Raw genomic sequence first — 20,071 nt, forward strand, 5'->3', positions numbered from 1 at the left:
GTAAAGTGGAAATGCTCTGGCTATCACAAACCTCAGAAATTTCCTGTATTAAGATTGTACTAGCAGTCTCTGGGACAGGGCAATTTAAGCCAGTGTAATAGTTTTGAACATGTATCTGCAAATACTTGGTCTGGAACAATGAATCCAATACTGGAGTGGCAAACTCTGCCATTTTAGGGCACCAGAAAATACCCTGAGTGAGGGAGCCTACACGTCCAATATCAAGGTGTATGCGGTGGTAGCGCACTTCCTTGCAGACAGAAGACTGTTATGGGGTGATGACAGGAAAGAAATAGTGCAGCTATTGTGGATCAAAGGGAAAACCCAGTAGTTCAAAATTATTGGCTATAAAGTGGAAGGCCTATACCCCATAGGAAGCTGGTTCTGGGAGAAGTTAAAAAGGTTATTAGTGGGCAGCATCAGCAAAAGATGGGGGAAGACTGATATTGCTCCTTCTGGATATGTTGGTGTTCCTTAGGTCTACTCCTGCCCTGAAAGGAGAAGTAAAGCTGCATAGGAGGACTGCAACTGCTAGGAAGGTGGTCACTGAAGTGAGGGTTGTCTCCTGCAGATGTCAGAGAGGAGATGCTACTTCCGGTGGAACAGCTTGGCTGTGGAGGCTAGGCCTCGTGAGGGTATACTGCACCGCTACTCTTCAAGCATCATCGCTGGAAGATGCGATGTCCCACTTCCAAGTGCAACTGCCATTTGTGTCCCGCTAGACAATGACCCTGGCTGTTTAAAGATACTGCCAAGTGCCAGGCAAACAGAGAAATTCCCTCCGCGTTCAGCCACTTCCAAAGATATAGAGCCTCCTTGCACAGAACCCACATCCCTACTCCGCCCTGTTTGTTGCAATCCCACATATCAGTTGTGTTGTCTGCGAGTACCTATACCCACTCCTACTTGATGGCCAGGAGGAATGCCTTCAGTGCCAAGCGAATCCCTTGCAACTCCAGCTGGTTAATTTGGAGGAGTGTTTCCGCCACGGGACCAGAGTGCTCTTATCTCCACATCTCTAACAGCACATCTCCAACCCAGCAGCAATGGATTTGTCACCACTGTCAGTTGTGGATAGGTTAGAGAGAGGGGTCTACAACTGGTCCCATTCCGTTCAATCAGCAACCTCTGCAGCCTTTTGCATTCTTTTCTTCTTCGACATCTAGATGAAGTTTGACACATCTCCTTGGTGCTGAGCCCACTCAGACTTTAAATCCCATTATAGCCTCTGCATGTGCCACCTGGCATGGACCACAAGCAGGATGCGTTAGACTAAGAAGCCCAATAGCCTGAGAGATGCTCTCACTGAGACCCAGGTCGCGCGTAGGAAAATCAGGATCATAGCCCGAAAGTCCTGGACTCTCTGAGGTGGAGGTATGGCTCAGAGAAGAGCACCGTATCCAAGAGAGCCATTATGAAGGGGTTAGGTGTATCTTCACCACGCTGATGGAAAACCCCAAAGATGTGAACTAGTTGGCTGCTATCTGTAGGAGCTTACGACTGGCTACTTGAGGCAAGCCCGCCTTAAGTAGCCAGTTGTCTAATTTTGGGAAAACTAGTAATACCCAACCTTAGTAAATTAGCTGTGACAGCCTCCATCACCTTTGTGAACACCCAAGGTGCATGGTAAGATCAAAGGGGAGCATGGGGAACTCAACTTGTTCTAGGCCTACGGGAAACCACAGGTGGCATCTGTGGGTCTGCAGGGTGGCAATGCGTCCTGTAAATCCAGTGCCACCATCCAGTCTCCTGGAGGCAAACAGAACTTGAGCCATGGATGGACAAAGACCTCCGACCATCTTCGGCACCATCAGTAACAAGATTAGCAACCAGTGCAATCTCAGGAGCTGGCACCCTTTCTATCGTTCGCTTGGCCAAGGGAACCTGAACCACTAAAAGTATGGGAAAGTGGTCCTCAGGGAGGTGTTGCAGCGTGGGTGGCATATCCAGTGCTCCTGCACACTTTCAGCATCTGTTAAATGTTAAAACACCTAGGGTTGAGCATGCCTCATCTGTGCAATCCCGAGGAGGAGGTTTACAATGCCCAGAAAGCATTCAACAGACCAGGCAGAAACTTCGGTGCTTAAATCCAGGAGCGAGTGGGGACTGTGTCGCCCTAAGAAGGGTGGGCAGTGTGCACCTGTATGGTTCCTTCTTTACCCTGCTTGTTCCATGCACTCCTATTCACAGTGCCCCTGCTGCTTGCCAGTCTTTTGTGAGGGAAGAGCATAAGAGTAGGCAATAACTTTAAAACTCTGAGGAGGCGGCCTTCAATTCCAAGAAGGCATTATTTAGAATTGACCAGCAACTCCTACATGTCATTTCCACTGGGGCAGGGTGTCCCAACATAAGAAGGACAGCCCATGCGGGACATAGGTAGGTCTATATAAGCTCAGCAGGGCCACCTCTTGATAATCTATAACCTAGAAATTGGATCCTTTCTCCAGGGAATTGAGTGCATTATTGGGGAAACAAAAAATAAAGCAAACATTCCTGCATGAAAGTAAAAGATCTAAATGAAATGCTGAGACCCATAGAGCTAAATCTCTATCTTAGCTACAATGTCTGATCAGTGACGTTATCCAAAATGAACAGAATAGAGAAGTGTAATTCCCTTGCATATCTCTTTCTCCAACCAATACTTTGATATTACTATCTCCATTCTATTTGTATTACATCTATTTTTGTTATTTTTAGCCAACAACTCTTTATGTTTACCTGACTAATAGGAAACCACTAAAACCTCGTGGCCTGGAGGTATTTGGGGCATCAAATGCCTCCTAATGGTCGAAGTTGAGGGACAAAGAACACCAGTGCTTTAACTTTTTGTGCTTTTTTGTATTCTTAGACTCCTGGACTTCAAGGATAAATGGTCTTCAGATCGGCCCTGGGAACGAGAGGGCAACCAAGCCTTTTACTACAATCGGGCCCAAGCCTTCTTCGACTTCATCCAAAAGTCGGTGACAGCAAAGTTGGCTTTGTGGTTAAAAAAGGCCTTCCTATTCATCTTCATGAAACATTCACACAAAGCTAAGTCGTGCCTGAAGCAGAGGCATCAGAGATGTACATTGTGGGTGTCTGTTATAGACATCTGATGGTTGCAGTCTCAGCAACATTTATACCCTGTAATCATTGGATGGACATGTCCCTTGCACACTGAATAAATTTGAGGGAAAGAAAAAACTCTCAGACCGACTTCGGTGGAGGTCTGGATCTGCATCGGAAGACACAGAAAGAAAAATGGTGAGGCCAGCACGTGAAGGTGGCGCAAATATAGTGTCCCAGATGTAACATCGGGGCAGGACAGAGCCGACGTGGAGCCACACAACACAACCTACCAAAGTGCAAGGAATTGCTATGAAAATTCTCTGAAGCCAGTCTGGCGCCTATGGGAATTCAATAGGTGAGGAATTTGTGGTTAGAAATCTCCATCAAAAGCCATATACTGAATAACATGCATGTGACAAATTGTTGTTTTTGAAGGCTCAAATAATCTGTATTTTCATAATCCAAACAAGATGATACTGATAATTCAATGACAGTTAGATACGCACTACTCTCTAAATGCTCTTGGTTTGGTTGAACCTTTTCTGACACATTTGTGGTAAACTGAAGTAATCATGAACTGGGCTAAATTAACATTCATACAGATCAGCATACATTGCAGTTTTCTGATTCAAACAGTAGGGTGACATTAATTAAAAGAAGAAGGAGAGTACCTCGGAATACAAGACTTAAAATGCTGATTCAGTTTCTTCTTTAATTGAAGCCACTTCTTCCTCTTTAATTACAACTAGAGAGAGGGAATACGTTATGCACAGATGACCAAATTTAATCAGTAAACTTAACCATCAGCAGTAAATCCTTGACCACAAAGACAATTTTAAAATATAAAAATGTGAAAAGCAACATGTATTCATGACCAGAAAAATGGTCAACATCCCCAGTGCCATTCATGTCAAGGAAGCACTTTCAAACTTTAAAGAAGGTGCTTGAAAACATAAGAAAGAAAACAAAATAAGAACACAATCGACAGGTGAGAAAATACTGTCTTGGCAAGTCAACAAACGTCACATAAGAGGCTTGCTTCCTCCCTCAACATTTTCCAGGGACTATGGGCAGCAATCTATACACAGTGCACCCCCACACTTTCAGCCATCTGTCAAATGTTGTGACACCTAGGTGCCTCATCAGTGCAATCTTGAGGAGGAGGTTTACAATGCCCAGAAAGCATTTACTAGACCAGGCAGAAACTCCAGCCCTTAAATACAGGAGTGAGTGGGAACTGTGTCGTCCTAAGACGGGTGGGCAGTATGAAGCTGTATGCATCTTTCTTTACCCTGCTTGTTCTATGCACTCCTATTCCCAGTAACCCTGCTCCACGCCAGTGTTTTTGTTAGGCATTGTGAGAGAAGACTATGAGGAGGCAGACTTCCATACCAAGAAGGCATTATTCAGAATTGACCAATAGCGCCTGCATGTCAAATTCCATTTTGGCAGGGTGTCTAATCAAAAGAAGGCCAGCCCATGCGGGACATAGATAGGTCTATATCAGCTCAGCAGGGCCAACCTCTGAATAATAAGTAACCTAGACATTGGATCCTTCCTCTGAGGAATTGAGTGCATTATTGGGGAAACAAAAAACAAAGCAAACATTCCAGCAGAAAAGTAAAAGATCTAAATGAAAAATTCATTTTATAAAAACTTTTTTCAAAGAGTGGTTGTGGTGAGACTCATAGTGCTAAATCTCGATCTTAGCTTCAATGTCTGATCAGTGATGTTATCCCAAATGTAGAAAATTGATAACAGTAATTCCCTTGCATATCTCTTTCTCCAACCTCATACTTTGACATTACTATCTCCATACTATTTCTATTACATCTATTTTTGTTATGGTTTGCAGCCAACACGTTTTATGTTTACTTGACTAATAGGAACCCACTAAGATACTCTGTTGAGCATATTCAATGCCAGTAAAGAAAACAGTAATTGTACATTTTGAAGGCACACTTCTGTCCACTGCAAGGCAGATCTGCCCTTCTTAAATTGTCCACTTAGATCTCCTAGTGTTGTATTCCCAAGTTAGGACAATGTAGGGAGGCAGCTCATTTATCAAATTGTCCTCTCGAAAAACATTTTCAGCTGTAACCTTTTGAACATATTTGCGTGCACAACAATGTTGGATTAGTTTCCCTGAAACTAAACTTGTTTACACATCATGCTTCGTCCAACATTATCCCAACGCCTTGAACAATACGTACAAGGTCTCGTTTTGAACGATGTTCAAATGTCATCACTATCTTCATCCCTGGGAGGACAGGGCTATCCACATATCCATAACATCATTAATTGATATGCACATCACAAGGCTGCTTTCTATCATTAAAGGTGATCGTCTCAATAGACGGGTAGGGGAGGCACTTCCACTGACACTTAAGGTCCTTGCAAGCTGAGAAATCACCACGCAGCTGTCTGACATCTCGTGAGCAGTGTCCAGTTTGTAACCAAGACGGGGTATTTTACTCTATGCCATCAGGTAATGGGGTTGGATGGTCTCTTTGGGGGATTCTTGGCTTTACACCTCCACACACTCAGAGTAGGGTTTGAATTGTGGGAGTACGCTAAATGACTGCCTTGTTTTATATGCCTGCACATATACATGGTTTTAGCACCATGTTAGAACACTAACTACTATTTACGCTTTTGGTGTTTATAATCACGTTAATCTGCTTCAGTCTAGTAATAATTGCAGCTCACATTTTATGCAAGAATAAGATTGGTTCACTAAATATTAATGAAAACATCCCCCTGTGTATTCTCTGTATATTTCTCTGAGAATACATGAGCACGGGTGACTGAGCAAAAAGTTCTGTACTGTTTCCACGATCCCTGAGGGGACAGGGTTGACATGTTCAGTGGTTGCCAGAAACCATTTGCTGCCTGGGAGGCTAGGGGGGCTTATGGTGGCACTGTGAGCTAGCTGGTGTATAGGCCAACATATCTTTCGGGGGTGTCTGGAATCAGTCTCGACATCAAGCACTTAGTTTATGTTGTCCAACCAATGTGCAGATCCAGCAAATTGGTAGGAATTTCACGACACTAGGAGCTTTTACAATGAGGTGTTACAGCATTTGATCAGTTTCATGCAGGTCACTTATATCTGATTTCTTTAAAACCGAAATCTTCATGTTACTGAAATTTACAACATTATTCTCATTTTGACAGGTGGAATAATAATCAAGAACTCAGTAATAGTTATTATAGACTTGCAGCATACATAATAGGGCAAGTTACATACCGAAGTTAATTTTCTTCTGATGGCTAGTCTTTCTTGATGCAGATTGCTCATCCTGATTAATACCCACAGATATCATACTGAATTTGGGAAATTTTACACATGTAGAGGCGGCCAATGATCAAACTTCACTAGCATTACTACCTGGGTGTATGGGATCTATGAAGGTTCTGTCTTGCACCAAAATAAACCATTTTCCCCATGTTTGTTTTCCAACTACTGAGCCCAGGAAAAAGACACTGCTGGACATAGTATATTGTAAGATAAATAAAAATGTTAAGGAAAAATGTAACATGTGCTGACAAAGCCAATAGTTCAGGTCATGTCTTCCATCCTTTGGGCTTTGTGGATGCTGGTTTGGTCTTGTTAAGGGTTTTGTAGAATATTATTGGTGATGAGTAAAAAAACCAATTATCTATAAGTAAGAATATTATTTGGTCTCAACAAGTTACTTACCTTCGGTATTGATGTATCTGTATGAGACATACGTAGTTATGGATTCCTTACCTGTAGAATTAGCCCCAGGCGTCAGACTGGATCCAGAGAATTTTTCTGTAGCAGTACCCCTGTGCATCGGTGGGTAGCGTCGGTTGACTCTGAATCCGTCATCAGCGCCGTGGTCTCTGGGAAGACGTTCCAGTGTCTACTTAGACGCTGCCCCTGCACACTGATGTGAGTACTGACACGACTTTCGCGCCAGAAGCGCAGATCCATGCAAGATACTGACCCCACTGGTGCACAAAACTAGATCCCTGGAAGGGAGTCCTTATCCCTAAAAGTCAGTTCACAGAACGGGGAGGATGGGTCCGCGTGTGTCATTGGCGCCAGGATGACCTCGCTGGAGCTACTTAGACTCGCCCACGAGCGCTGACGTCAGTTCTGTACACGACTTTCCGCGCCAGGAACGCAGAGCCATGCAAGAAACTGACCACTGGTGCCATGAAAATTGGGCCCTGAAAGGAATGTCCATAACCCTAGAAATCAGTTCACAGAACGGGAAGTATGGGTGAGTTGGTAAGGAATCTATAACTACATATGTCTCTTACAGATACATCGGTACCGATGTTAAGTAACTTGTTCAACTGAAAGAGACTGTAGTTCTAAATTTCTTACCTGTAGAATAGATACCCCAGCAATGCCAACCCCGGAGGTGGGTCTGCGAACTAACTTCACACCAGAAAGTCCTGGAGAACAGAACGGCCAAAAAAGCCATCTCTCCGGACTTGGCTATCCAGGTAGTAATGTTGTGAACGTGTGCAGGGATTCCTATGTGGCTGCCAGGCAGATGTCAACCAACGGAACTCCACGTCCCAAAGCAGTAGAGGTTGCCGTCGCCGTGGAAGAGTGGGCATGCAGTCCTACTGGAGGTTACTTTTCGCCAAAGAATAGCAGATTTCGATGCATAGGACAAACCATTGAGAGATGGTACGTTGGTGCAAAGCCCAAACTTTCTTGGCGCCCACATAGAGCTGATCGTCCATCCGGAAATCTTTAGTGTGGTCATGGTAGAAGGACAGCACGCGTTTTGGGTCCAGATGGTGGAGTCTCTCTAACTCTTTGGAAGGGTGCAGATGCAGGAAGAAGGTGGGCAATGCGATGGTCTGACCTATTTGGAAAGAGGTAACCACTTTGGGCAGAAAAGAGGGCCTAGTGCGAAGGAGCACTTTGTACGGATGAACTGCAAGAAAAGGAGGCTTGGAGGAAACAGCCTGAAGCTCACTCACCCTGCGAGCAGATGTGACGGCAAGCAGGAAAGCGGTCTTCGAGGTAAGAAGACGGGGGGGTCAATCATGCAGTGGCTCGAAGGGAGCACACATAAGGAAAGTAAGAACCAGATTCAAGTCTCACTGGGGCATTACGAAAGGAGAGGGAGGAAAGAGATGAGTAATGCCCTTCAGAAATCTATTTACATTCGGAGACTTGAAAAGAGAAGGCTGATCGGGAAGGCGCAGAAAGGTAGAGATGGCCGAAAGGTAGCCTTTAGAGTGCCCAAAGCAAAGCCCTGCTGGGCCAGGGATAGAATGAAGAGGAGAACCTCTGAAAGAGGGACAGAAAGGGGATCCACAGCCTTTGCTGTACATCATACCTCAAATTTGTTCCATCTACAAGTATATACCGTTTTAGTGGAGGGACGCCTGGCTGTCAAGATGACATTACCGACTTCGGGTGGAAGGCCGAAAGCTGTAAACTGTCGCCGCTCCATCGCCACGCAAGGAGGTGGAGGCTGGACAGATTAGGGTGGAGGACCATCCCCAAGCTGCGACAGAAGATCCTCCCGAAGAGGCAGTCGGATCAGAGGATCGATGGCCATGTTGAGCATCTTGGTCTTTGGCCCGACGCCATGCTGGGAATCAAGCACTATTCAGGATTTGGGAGTCAATGTTTACTGTTCGGAGGATGTGCTGTATGAGGTCAATTTCTGCTGTGCAATCGTAGCCCTAAGACATTCTGTGGCTTTTTGAACCACACAACTGGCATCAATGGGTGGCTGTTTCTAAAATGGTGGTATTGTCTCGACTTCTTTATTTGTTTGCGGCTATCCTTATGGAACTACAGCAGAGGTTCTTGCAGGAACTGGATTGTATCCTACTAATGATGTATTGGGGCATTTCATGGCACAGCGTAGCACTTTCGGAAGCTGTGTCTGCCAGTGACAGAGGGTGGCCTGGCTGTCCCTGATTTTGAGCTCTATTGTCTGGCTGCACAGCTGAAATGGGTGGCCCGCTGCAGTCCTGCACTGTGGGTTGGAGTGGGCCTTCATGAGCATGGCTCATCCTCCAAAGATTTACTGACTGCCATTGTGATGAAGCATGTGCCAGCCTCTACGGTGTCAGGTAGGAATTTATTGATCAGAACAGCACGCTACATCTGGGCTGGGGCGCTGCAGAGGACACTCACTAAATTACAATATACGAGTGAACTCCCGTTCTTGGTAGCCTGATGCTGGAAGCATCCAGGGGGATGGTTAGGGCTACGCAGATGGATAGAGGTGGGGTCACTATACTGTGTGACATGTTAATGGGGGGCGAGGTTTGTATCTTCATGGACCGCCAGGAGATGAACGGCCTTACTTGGGGCACTTTTTGGTACATGGTGCCCTTAATACATGGGATCCGTGCCACAGAGTGGCGGAACCGCTAGAACATGAATGCTTGCTCTTTCTTATCACAGGCCGGACGGGAGTGGTCACGCTGCTATACAGGGTTCTACTGAAGAGGATGCAGTAGGACCTGGCGTGCCTCCGTCGATGATGAGCGGAGGACCTGGGAGTGCGGCTGTCAGATTCTGCTTGGAAAAGGACACTAGAACCCATCCCCAGCGTGTCTAGGAATACTTGTTTCAAGCCTATTCAGTTCTATTACTTGAACTGGGCTTATTTCACCCCTGGTAAGTACGTGCTGTCTTTCCCGACTCTGCCGATTTCTCCTTTGTGTGGGGTAGATCATGCAGGTTTCTTTTCTATGGTGTGGTCCTCAGGGTAGTTTTTAGGGCTACTGGAAAGGATCTCACGCTCCCCCCAGGTCTGTCTTCTGGGTGTGCATGAGCATAGCGCATCTCGGAAGTTGACGGTTAGATTTGCGGACATACCATTGATTCTAGCTTGCAGGCAACTTAATATGAGCTGGAAGTCAGCTCGCGGGCCTGATATATACAGGTGGGGAAAGGAATTGGTAAAGTGGATGGAATGCGAGAGAGAAGCGATTTGGAGGGAGGAAGCCAAGTGAGGACGGAAAGTACCAATTCTGCCCGCTTGGGATTTAGTATTGTTGGCTTGCCCCAGGTTGGACTTGGGAGGGCGACTCTTAGAGGATGGACCTCTTTCAAGGGCTGCCTTCTTGGATACTGCAAAGCAGGGCGTTCTCCCGGGCCCTGGGGACCACGCATGAGTGAGTCAGAGTATGAGTATGGGACAGGCTGTGAGATTTTGGATGGGTTTGGCAGTGGGAAGAGTGGAGTACGGATCTGGACTACAGAGATGGGAAGCTTTTCTCACATATTATTGTCAGGAATAGGTCCTACCTACTGGGGCCCCCTCTGTTTTATAATTTTGTATTCCTGATTTGTTAGACAGTATGTCCTTGTCCCTACTCATTGTAATGTGTACTACTGTTCTATAACATCCTGCCTGCTTGCACCGATCCACTGTGATTTGTTTGTTTTATTAAACTGTTAATAAAAACATATTTAAACAAAAAATCGTTGGAAAAGCTCCCTTTGTATTAGACTCGTGTGGGTCCTGCCTACAAAGAAGGCTCTTGAAATGGAAACAAGTCCACTAATCTCGAGGATAAACAAGAAAACATAATTTAGAACCTGGATTGCTGAACTAAGAAAATACAGGAAGGCATCAATCCTAAGAGCCTTAGAGAGGAAATCATCCTGGGCTAAGGATCTAGGTATGATTTTCTGAATGTGTGGCAATTTTTCTATATTCATGACCACTCTAACGAACTAAATATGCACCAACAGGATATGTGTGGCTTTTTCTACATGAAAGGCCCAGCTTGTGAAGCACATTACAGTGCCATGGTAGATGGACTGCTTCCTTTAAAATTTCACTGCTTTTCATTATCCAAATGTAACGCAAGGGAAAACATGGATTTGCTTTCTATGACCCTATCTCAACACTTCGGTAAACACATCAGCAATCTCATTTACTCGATCATCACACACTGGTGGTGGTAAGTACTTGAAAACGTTTTGTCCTTTCCCGGCAAAGCAAGAAGAGCTTTTTTTCTGATGGAAAGAAACCCTGTGCCATCATGAGCTGCAGACAATTTTCAAACGTTTCAAACCAATACTCCCACTCTATTGGAGGATTCACAGGGAGCATTATAAAGCTAGGTGTAATTATGATTGACTCGTTTAAGCTCATGGTATGTGTAAGTATTTTAAATCGATAAATGCTTTGTGTAGGAGGACACACTTGTGCTTGTAACTGAAAATTAGTAGCATCAGGTTTTCCGGTGAAATCTATATATCTCCCTTAAATTTAGAAATATACTGAATAAAAGTATGGGTTCCGTCACCGACATTTGCCAGTGACAGGAGCGGCACAGTTTGAATCCAGCCTTCCACATTGCCATCCTTGCCACACCAGGAGCCTCAAAAACATTGACACAAAGTCGAACAAAGACAGCCAAAAAGTGATTGGGGGTAGCTCTCTCCAGATCTGTGCTTACTGGCCTGGAAAAAAAAGAACTGATGTTAGCTCGCAGGGGTAGCGCATATATAGGTACCTCGCAGGTCACTTCCAGCGCGGACAATACAGACAAAGCCACGTGGAGCTGAACAATGCCTTCTACCAGCACACAGGTGTACTGCTCACAAAGCATTTCCAGATACATACTGATGCCTGGAGATAATTCTATGGTAAAGATTCTGATGATAGAAGTCTCTATTCTACACACATTGCCAAGTAGGTTCATTTCATTTCAGACACGTAGACTGAAACAAGCTATTGGATCAGCATGAAAAGGCTTTGAACCTGACATGACATAAAGCAGTGGCTTGTAGTGCTGCATATCAATGATGCATAGGGCTAAATTTGTAAAAGTGTAATACACTCAAACAGTCTTATAGCTAAAAAGCCAAGCAAATTTACCAGAGGCATCTCACAATGAAGAGGCAATAACAAAACTGAGAACGCTGTTGAGAGGGCTAAAAAGCACCACTAAGGTGGGCAACAGTGTAATGTTATGACCTTGTGAAATGCCCTTTATCTCACATGAAAGGCAGTGGCACAGCCCTGCCACAGTACATACGGTAAATGGGACACAAAAAAGGTTCTACTTACCTAATATCGAAGAATCTCACCTTAGGTGATGGGAAAATTAAAAGAACAGGCAAGAAGCATACATCACAATACGAAGGGTATTTCAGTCTGAAGTTAGTAAAACATTTGATAAATTATAAAATACTCGTTTAATGATCTCAAAGTAATTTATGAGGCCAGATAGCCTCATAACGGAGGAGTCTCCAACCGTTTCTATTTTAAAAGCTACTATGCTCAATAAAAATAATCCTGAGGTAATAATACAGGGTATTGTTGTTATAATAGTGACCACACAAGCCAAGAGTACATTAATGGCCAGTACTCCCTTCAGGATTACCAGCAGTGACCACCTTCGGTGTATCGGACAGGGTTACCTGCAGTAATGTCACAGGGGCTTTATTGGTTTGAATGCTTCTACATGAGTACTGACAAATATCAGCTTTAAACATATTTAGGATACTTAACCATGTTGGCTCATATCACTTTTGCAAATACGCACTCGTGTTTCTCAAATACATGCTTTTAAATTTTCAACAGATTCAGCCACACAAACACTCTCCATTTACTAAGCTGGGCTGCACATAGGGGACCACCTTACAGATTTCTGGAGCACGACTAGCAGTTCACAACCTATGTGCTGAAGAACCCTTGTTTATCAAGTTATACTCACACATACCTGAAGTATACATTAGACACAAGTAGTGGAACAATATGGTGCCGAAGATGTCTCCAACCCATACAGATGACTATGTGTTTGTCACCTTAACTGGACATAGATTCAAGAAAGGCATGAAACCTCACAATGGGCAAAGATGGTTTGAACCTTAGCCCGAGACAAAAATCACCTGAGGTCGAGCGATGACACGCCACGCATGCACCCCAGCATAATGAAACAAATGGAAATGCCCGGAGGCACAAGCACACATCTTTGTACATCCTTTTTTACACAGATCCATAACAAGATCTAACCAGCTAATGCCCAATATAATCCGCAAAGTAAACAAATGAATCTACCCAACCTATCCAACCACTATCTTATATGATCAACCAATACCATGTCAGCAACCCAGTCGGATTCCAGTCTACAACAATCCCAGACCCATAAACAGATCTGATTCCTAAAGTGCTTTGAAACCATGCAGATGGTGGAAAAGAACAACACAAATTCACACTCTGATGTAACATATAGTATGGCGGACCATACATAATATTGTATACCTCAGTACCAATAATTAGACTTTATATCTATTTTGCATATCACTCGATATTATGACACTTTTCAGTGATTCTCAGGAGTGAGGACCAAGGGTGAAAAAGTGCACACTCATATCTTGTACTAGTTCAGATGTTTGCACAATGCTTCTAACATTGGCATCTTTTAAGGAATAAAAAATAAATGGTGTTACAGAATGAACGGTTCTTATAGTTATTGAAAATAAACAAAGAAATACAACTTGCGCCTGGCCAACATACAACATTTAAATGGAATAGGATGTGTATTCACACAGGACTTGGAAAACCAGGAACAATCACGTTAGTTACCTAAGCAACATATGTGTCCAGCGTCCATATGATCCGCACTTATATTATCAACTCACTGGAAACAGTTTTAGGAATACAAAGGACTGCACCCTTGCTTTATGTCCTCTATAATGCAACGACAAACAACAAGCAAAACTGCTACTTATATCTCATCAAGGATACAATGCAATCATGTGAATGAAAATCATTTTGAAACCAAAATTAGGACAGAGGGCAGATGAGTGTGTATAAAGCGTGGGCTGTAAGATGAATCTCATCCAGGCATTTCTAGCAGCCATGCCAACAGAAAACATGGAACTAGACGAAATGCAATTGTTTAATGATTTCGTAAGCCGTGATCACAATATAAAGGATCGTAAGGTCTAAAAACATACTGAAGACAAAGAAATTATTGTCTTTGGGGTCCGATCGCTCAGTTTTAGGCATAAAGATGGACTCTAAGATGGCGGCATCAGCCACTAACGCCTGAGACCTCCGGTGGAGTTGGTCTGGCAGACCATGGAGCGGGAAGAGAAAAGACACAGGAAGAGAAAAGACACGGGAAGAGAAAAGACATGGGAAGAGAAAAGTCACAGGAGGGGGCAGGAAAGGAGGCCCCCAGGAGAAAATGGATTGCCCCGAATAGGTCAGAAGACCGGCGAGGTCCAGGGAAGGGCCTTTTCTGATAGCAAGACGTGGGTGATTGAAGGCCGCTGCCTTAACTGCTGCAGGCCAGAACTGCAAGTCAGATAAGAAGGACTCAGGGAGTCTCCTGCTTAAGACTTCAAAGACACCTGGGAACCTGCGTCCCCCAGAGAGATATCCATCTACTTGGTGCTCCTAGATGAGGCCAGCCACGTAGTGCTGCAGGGCTGGACTCTAGCAGGAGAGCAAGCGTTGAATAGCAGTGCTTTCTGGGGTCTTTCTTTAGGCTGACTAGGAGAAGTCTCCGCTTGGTGGTGCGTCTGCGAGGGAGAAGGCTAGCGCACGAGGGCGGTTGAGGTACTGCCGGCCTTTGGAGCGATGACACGGCTGAGAGACCAGGTCGGTGGGGTCTCCAGGACCCCTCGAGTGGGGTCACCTGGTTTATAGGTGGGATTATAGGGCCGACGCAAGACCGAAACTGGAACCCCTGACGCGAGTGGAGCGTCAGGCCAGCCCGCACCGACTTAGGAGGCCGGAAAGACCGGAGCAGACAGCGCCGGGAGGCAGAGCAGAGACAGAGCTGCATGGGGAATGAGATACACTGGTGGCAGCCTTGGAGAGGTTCTTGAAGTGTGTGGATGCTCCAGGCCAGAAGAGCTGCCCAACTAACCTGGATATCAATGCTTTCATCACAAGTATTGCAAACAAGAACTAATGGCGCTGCCAAAACCATTTTCGCTGTCAATCTCCTTGGCCTGACTTGTGGAATGGTTTGCCCAACCTCAGACCTAAGTGTGGGAGGATCCAATTTATATGCAATGGAGAAAGGACCCATTAATATTGGTGGATTGCAGCAGTCTGCAATTGAGGTGTTTAAAGCAATGTACATTCCTCAGAAAAGAAACCTTTCATTACCTCCCGTAGAGGAAATGCCAAGTAGCTACCAAAAGACAAAAACCCCTAGTACAGCGGACCTCTCAACAGCGAACGGAGAGCTCTCCGACTCAAAGAAAGAAACTGGAGACAGCATGCCTCAGCCCCCAACTTAAACTTCTCTGCCAGGCAAGAAATTCCTACAACAAGAACATCTTCATATCCAAATTAGACATTTTCAGACCAGAACTGGAAAATGCCAAGTACAGAACCCGCAAAATAGTCAAATTTCAATCAAACTAGCGAAATCATCCAAAGAAACTACAAAATCACTAATAACCTGTGATGAGTTTGCCTCCTTCTTTACAACCAAAATCAATTTGCTAGTTATTGAACTTGATGCCACCTCAAACTTTGCTCCTCCTCTTACTGGGACCCATCTCTCCCTTCTTCCCGCCCAGGTAACACCCAAAAACAATGCTCACTGGTCCTACTTCGAAATTTGTGATGACCATTCAATCTCGAAAATTCTATCTTCCTTTAAACCAAATACCCACTTCAATGACCCTCTCCCCGCCAACTGCTTGGCAGCAACCTCCCTACTCATCGCTCCCATTTGAACTGCAATCATCAACGTTTCCCTTCTTCAAGGGTCCATACCTGACTCCCTGAAATCCGGGCAAGTCATCCCCATCTTAAAAAAACAACTCTGAATCCGGCAATTCCAGACAGCTTCAGACCAATTTCTAATATTAATCTTCTTGTGAAAGTACTGGAGAAATTTGTACAGCTACAACTCAGCCAACATATTGCTAATTTCAATCTGCTCGACGATTTCCAATCTGGTTTCAGGCCTGGACACAGCACTGAAACTAGTATTCTACACATCGTTGATGCTGCTCTCCAAGCCCATGACCATGGCAAAACCTGCCTCATGATCCTTCGGGTCCTCTCTTCGGCATTCAACACCGTCAACCATGTCGAGCACCTCGAACACAGGATGGGTCTAGGAGGTACTGTCATCAAATGGTTTGGTTCCTTCCTCCAGAACCGCACCCAGAGATTCTTAGTCAACAGCAACCTATCTGCTCCCTCCCTGATATCACTAAGTGTCAAGGCTCTACTGTGTCTCCTACCCTCTTTAATCTCTACCTTGAACCCTTAGCTGAAATTCTTCGCACGGCCAACATCTCCTTCCACATACGCCGATGATACCCAGATATTCATCAAAATATCTTCTCTGGAGGGGATTACCCACCTGAACGACGCCCTGAAACTAAATTTTCAATGGCTCGTCAATAACCAGCTCAAACTGAATGCCCAAAAAACAGAGTTCCTCCTCATCTCACCACCTAATAACTCCAATGACATCCGGAAATGGATTAACTCAATCACAGCACCCAACTGCACACCGACCATAGTGGATTCTGCCAAATCTCTCGGTATAACCTTGGACAGCAACCTGAATATGCGCGAACACATCAACTTGATGGCCAAAACGGACAGGTTCCAACTGAGCTACTTGAGAAAACTAAAACCCTTCCTTGAAACTGCCTACCTAAAACACGCAGTTCAGGCGTTAGTTATCACCAGAATTGAATATGTCTGCTCTCCGCTATCTGGCCTACCAAAGACATCCACAGCCCCTCTAAAAGCTTGTCTCAACGCAGCAACTAGACTCTTTTCTGGCTCAAGAAAATTTGACCACATTTCATCACATCTGAAGGCCTTGAACTGGCTTCCTATCGAGGCCAGAATCCAGCTCAAGCTGGCCTGCATCACTCACAAAGACATGTACACGAACTCCCCAGCATACCTCGCCCTGAAAATTGTGGTATCTGGGAAACTCAGAAACTCTCAGTCCGCCAGAGACCTTGTGTTCCAACCACCTCGCTTCCGCAAGGAAAAAACGTATAACCGAACGTTCTCTGGGGCTGCTCCAGGAATCTGGAACTCGCTACCATCCTCCATCAGAAGAATACCTTCTCTGTCAATCTTCAGAAAGGAAGCTAAAACCTTCCTAATGAGCAAATCCTCCAATAACTCTCCTTGATTGCACATACTGCCTTTTATTAGGACTTTTGTTTCTGTGATTAATCTCCAATATTGCTTGGCACTCTCTGTGTACCAACTCTCACTCCTTCAAATGTTCTGCCGGTTCCCTCTGCCTTTTGCTATCTTCTGTCCCCTCGTATACAATTGCTGGTTTTCCCTTTTCATCGCTTAAATGTCGCTCGCTGATTTTGGTTCTGCACTGATTATTGTATAGAACTCTGGCGTTTGTCCTATTGTTGTTCAATTCCCTAACCCCCATACCTTATTTTTTTGCCTATGCCGAATGCTGTACGTAACATGTTTATCCCTGTAAAACGCTCTGATACCCTAACAGGTCATGTTCGCACTCTATAAAACCTCAAATAAAAAAATAAACTAAGAATTTAATTTCGTAAACATTAATTTGGGTTGTAACAACAAAATAATAATATTGGCAATGTGCGGCATGAAAGCAATCTCTGTGTCAATAGAGTCAATGAAAAGGTGGGATATTCATTCATTTAAAACATTTTAGACAATGGAACTGTATCCAGCACAAAGAAACAGTAGTGTAGATGTGAACTCTGAAACCGAATGCCCACATATATACATCATCCAAACAGCAATATAAGTCACAATTGTAAAATATATATATATATATATATATATTTCTTTATCTCAATTGAACATCTAAAAGAAAGAATTTACTTTTCAGGAAACCCAGAACTGGGATATGGAAATGTACTTGACACCAATGTAGACTATGACTGGAGAATTTTGGTGATTAGCTTAAGCGAAAGACATCACAGCATCTATCAAGCTGCATTTGGCAAAATCCCTCACCAATTTATGGAGAAATTCTGTTTAAAGAACATTCTCATCCTTATGATGCATCATTATGAACAGAACAAGAACAAGCTAGTTACCTTTGCTAATGCTCTTTCTGGTGGATACACTATCTAATCGCAGATTCCTCACCTTTAGAATATCCCCAGGTGCCAGACGGGATCCGGAAGATTTAAACAGCACAGCCCTTAAGCACCAGTAGGTGGCGTTGTGCAGCTACATGCGGACTTTGTTCTCACCCAGAAGTGAAGAAAAGAGTGCGCCTAATAAATATATTAACATAACATAACAGCCACCGCTGGGTGCTGTTTATATTAACATAACATAACAGCCACCGCTGGGTGCTGTTGTTAGTTTCTTTCCTATCTCTGTATGTGCCCTCAGATGCGGAGACCAACAATAATTAACGATTATAAATGTTCAGATTCCTCATTGCCGAGTATTTGTGGTGGAAAAAGCATCCACTCCTCAAAATGGGGAGTGTGGAGGGCAGTGAGGATTCTGTGGTTAGAGTATCCACCAGAAAGAGCGTTATCGAAGAGAAGTAACTTGTTCTTCCGATGGATACTTCTAACCGCAGATTCTTACCCTTTACAATACAGTCCAGAGCAGTACCACCCTGAACGTGAACTGTGGAAGGTCACAGCCTCAAAATTCTCCAAGACTGAACAGACAAAATTCCCTTTCAAGCAGACCTGCCTGTCAAGGTAGTAGTACTTCGTGAATATGTGCACTGATGCCCATGTTGTGGCCTGACAAAGAACTAAGAGACAGCCACTCTGCATGCCAAAGCATTAGTAGCAGCCTAGGGCCTTGGAGGAATGGGCCCTCAATCCTACCGGATGCTGCTTCTTCGAAAACAAGTAGCAGATCCTAATGCAGAGGACTATTAACATTAACATGGTTCTCTTCTGCTTTGCCTTTCCTTATCCCAGAAAACCCTACAAAGAGCTGATTGTCCAGCTGATGGGCCTTGGTGTAATCGATGTTGAAAGTGAAAGTTCTTTTAGGATATAGTGAAAGATGTTTCTCCTCCTCTTTTGAGGGGTGCGACAGGCAAATATATAGTGGGAAGACCGACGTACCACTCAACATGAAAATCAGTAACAACTTTAGGACAAAATGCCACTTTGGTCTGCAGTGTCACTTTGTCTGGAAAAAAGGAGGTATAATGTGCCGGCCAACAGAGCTTGGGTCACTGTGATCAGAAATATAGTCTTTAGAATCCGGAGATGTAATGACCAGCTGTATGTGGGATACACAGACAAGCATGTGAGGTGAGGACCAAATTAAACTCCCACTGTGTACCACAATGGGTTTGGAAGGAAACAAATGAGTCAAATCTTCTACAGACCCCAGCAAAACAGGTGATTTAAACAGATTGCTGGTCTCGAAAATGTTAAAGGGACATCAGACAACCTTTCAAGGTGTCCACAGCAAGTCGGTGCTGGGGCCGCGATAAAATAATAAACAAAACATTTGCTATGTTGGCCTGTAAATGGTCGATATTGTGGGTCCAACACCAGGTTACAAGCTTGTCAACATTGAATGCAATCAACTGTCACAGCTCATTCCCCACGCATGGAGGTGTAGATTGTGCAGGCCCTGGTGCAAGACCCTGCTCTGCTGCTACAACAAAAGATCCTCCTGAAGTGGCAGCACAATTAAAGACACTCATGCTCAGAAGCTCCCGATCCAACACTCTCCTTGCCCAATCCTGGGCCACTAGAACCTGGTTGTTTCTGATTTTCTTCAGAACTTGGGGCAGGAGAGGTAGTGGCGGGAAGGCATACAGGACTTCCGTGCTCCACTCCAGATGGAAAGCGTCTCCAAGGGAGCCTTCTTGGAAACTCAGCACGCAAATGTTTTGTCATGGCAGGCTTTTCTCCATAGCTGGGGGATACCCTGTGCCACATCGGGATGCAACTACCATATGTGATATGCCATGCACAATTGGCTGAGTTTTTCCACCTTGGTGTTTAAAGATCCCAATAGGTGATTCACAACTAGGGAAATGCCCTGACGCTTCAGTCACCTCCAAAAAATAACTTCCTCCTGGTACAGGACCCCATTCTGCCACG

General features: G+C 44.6%; 1 protein-coding gene across 5 annotated transcripts in view; it reads right to left on the bottom strand.

Moving 5' to 3' along the window:
- The window catches only part of GTF2I (general transcription factor IIi), a 1,750,178-nt gene that overhangs the window by 2,002 nt on the left and 1,728,105 nt on the right, over positions 1 to 20,071 (bottom strand). For all 5 annotated transcript variants that reach the window (XM_078679426.1, XM_078679427.1, XM_078679425.1 and 2 more), the window contains one exon: positions 3,720 to 3,793. In XM_078679426.1, the coding sequence (XP_078535552.1) occupies positions 3,735 to 3,793 (59 nt within the window). In that variant the 3' untranslated portion in view covers positions 3,720 to 3,734. The remainder of the gene's footprint in view (positions 1 to 3,719; positions 3,794 to 20,071) is intronic.

The sequence above is a fragment of the Lissotriton helveticus genome, chromosome 3_1, assembly GCF_964261635.1.
Source record: "Lissotriton helveticus chromosome 3_1, aLisHel1.1, whole genome shotgun sequence".
Classification (NCBI taxonomy): Eukaryota; Metazoa; Chordata; class Amphibia; order Caudata; family Salamandridae; genus Lissotriton; species Lissotriton helveticus.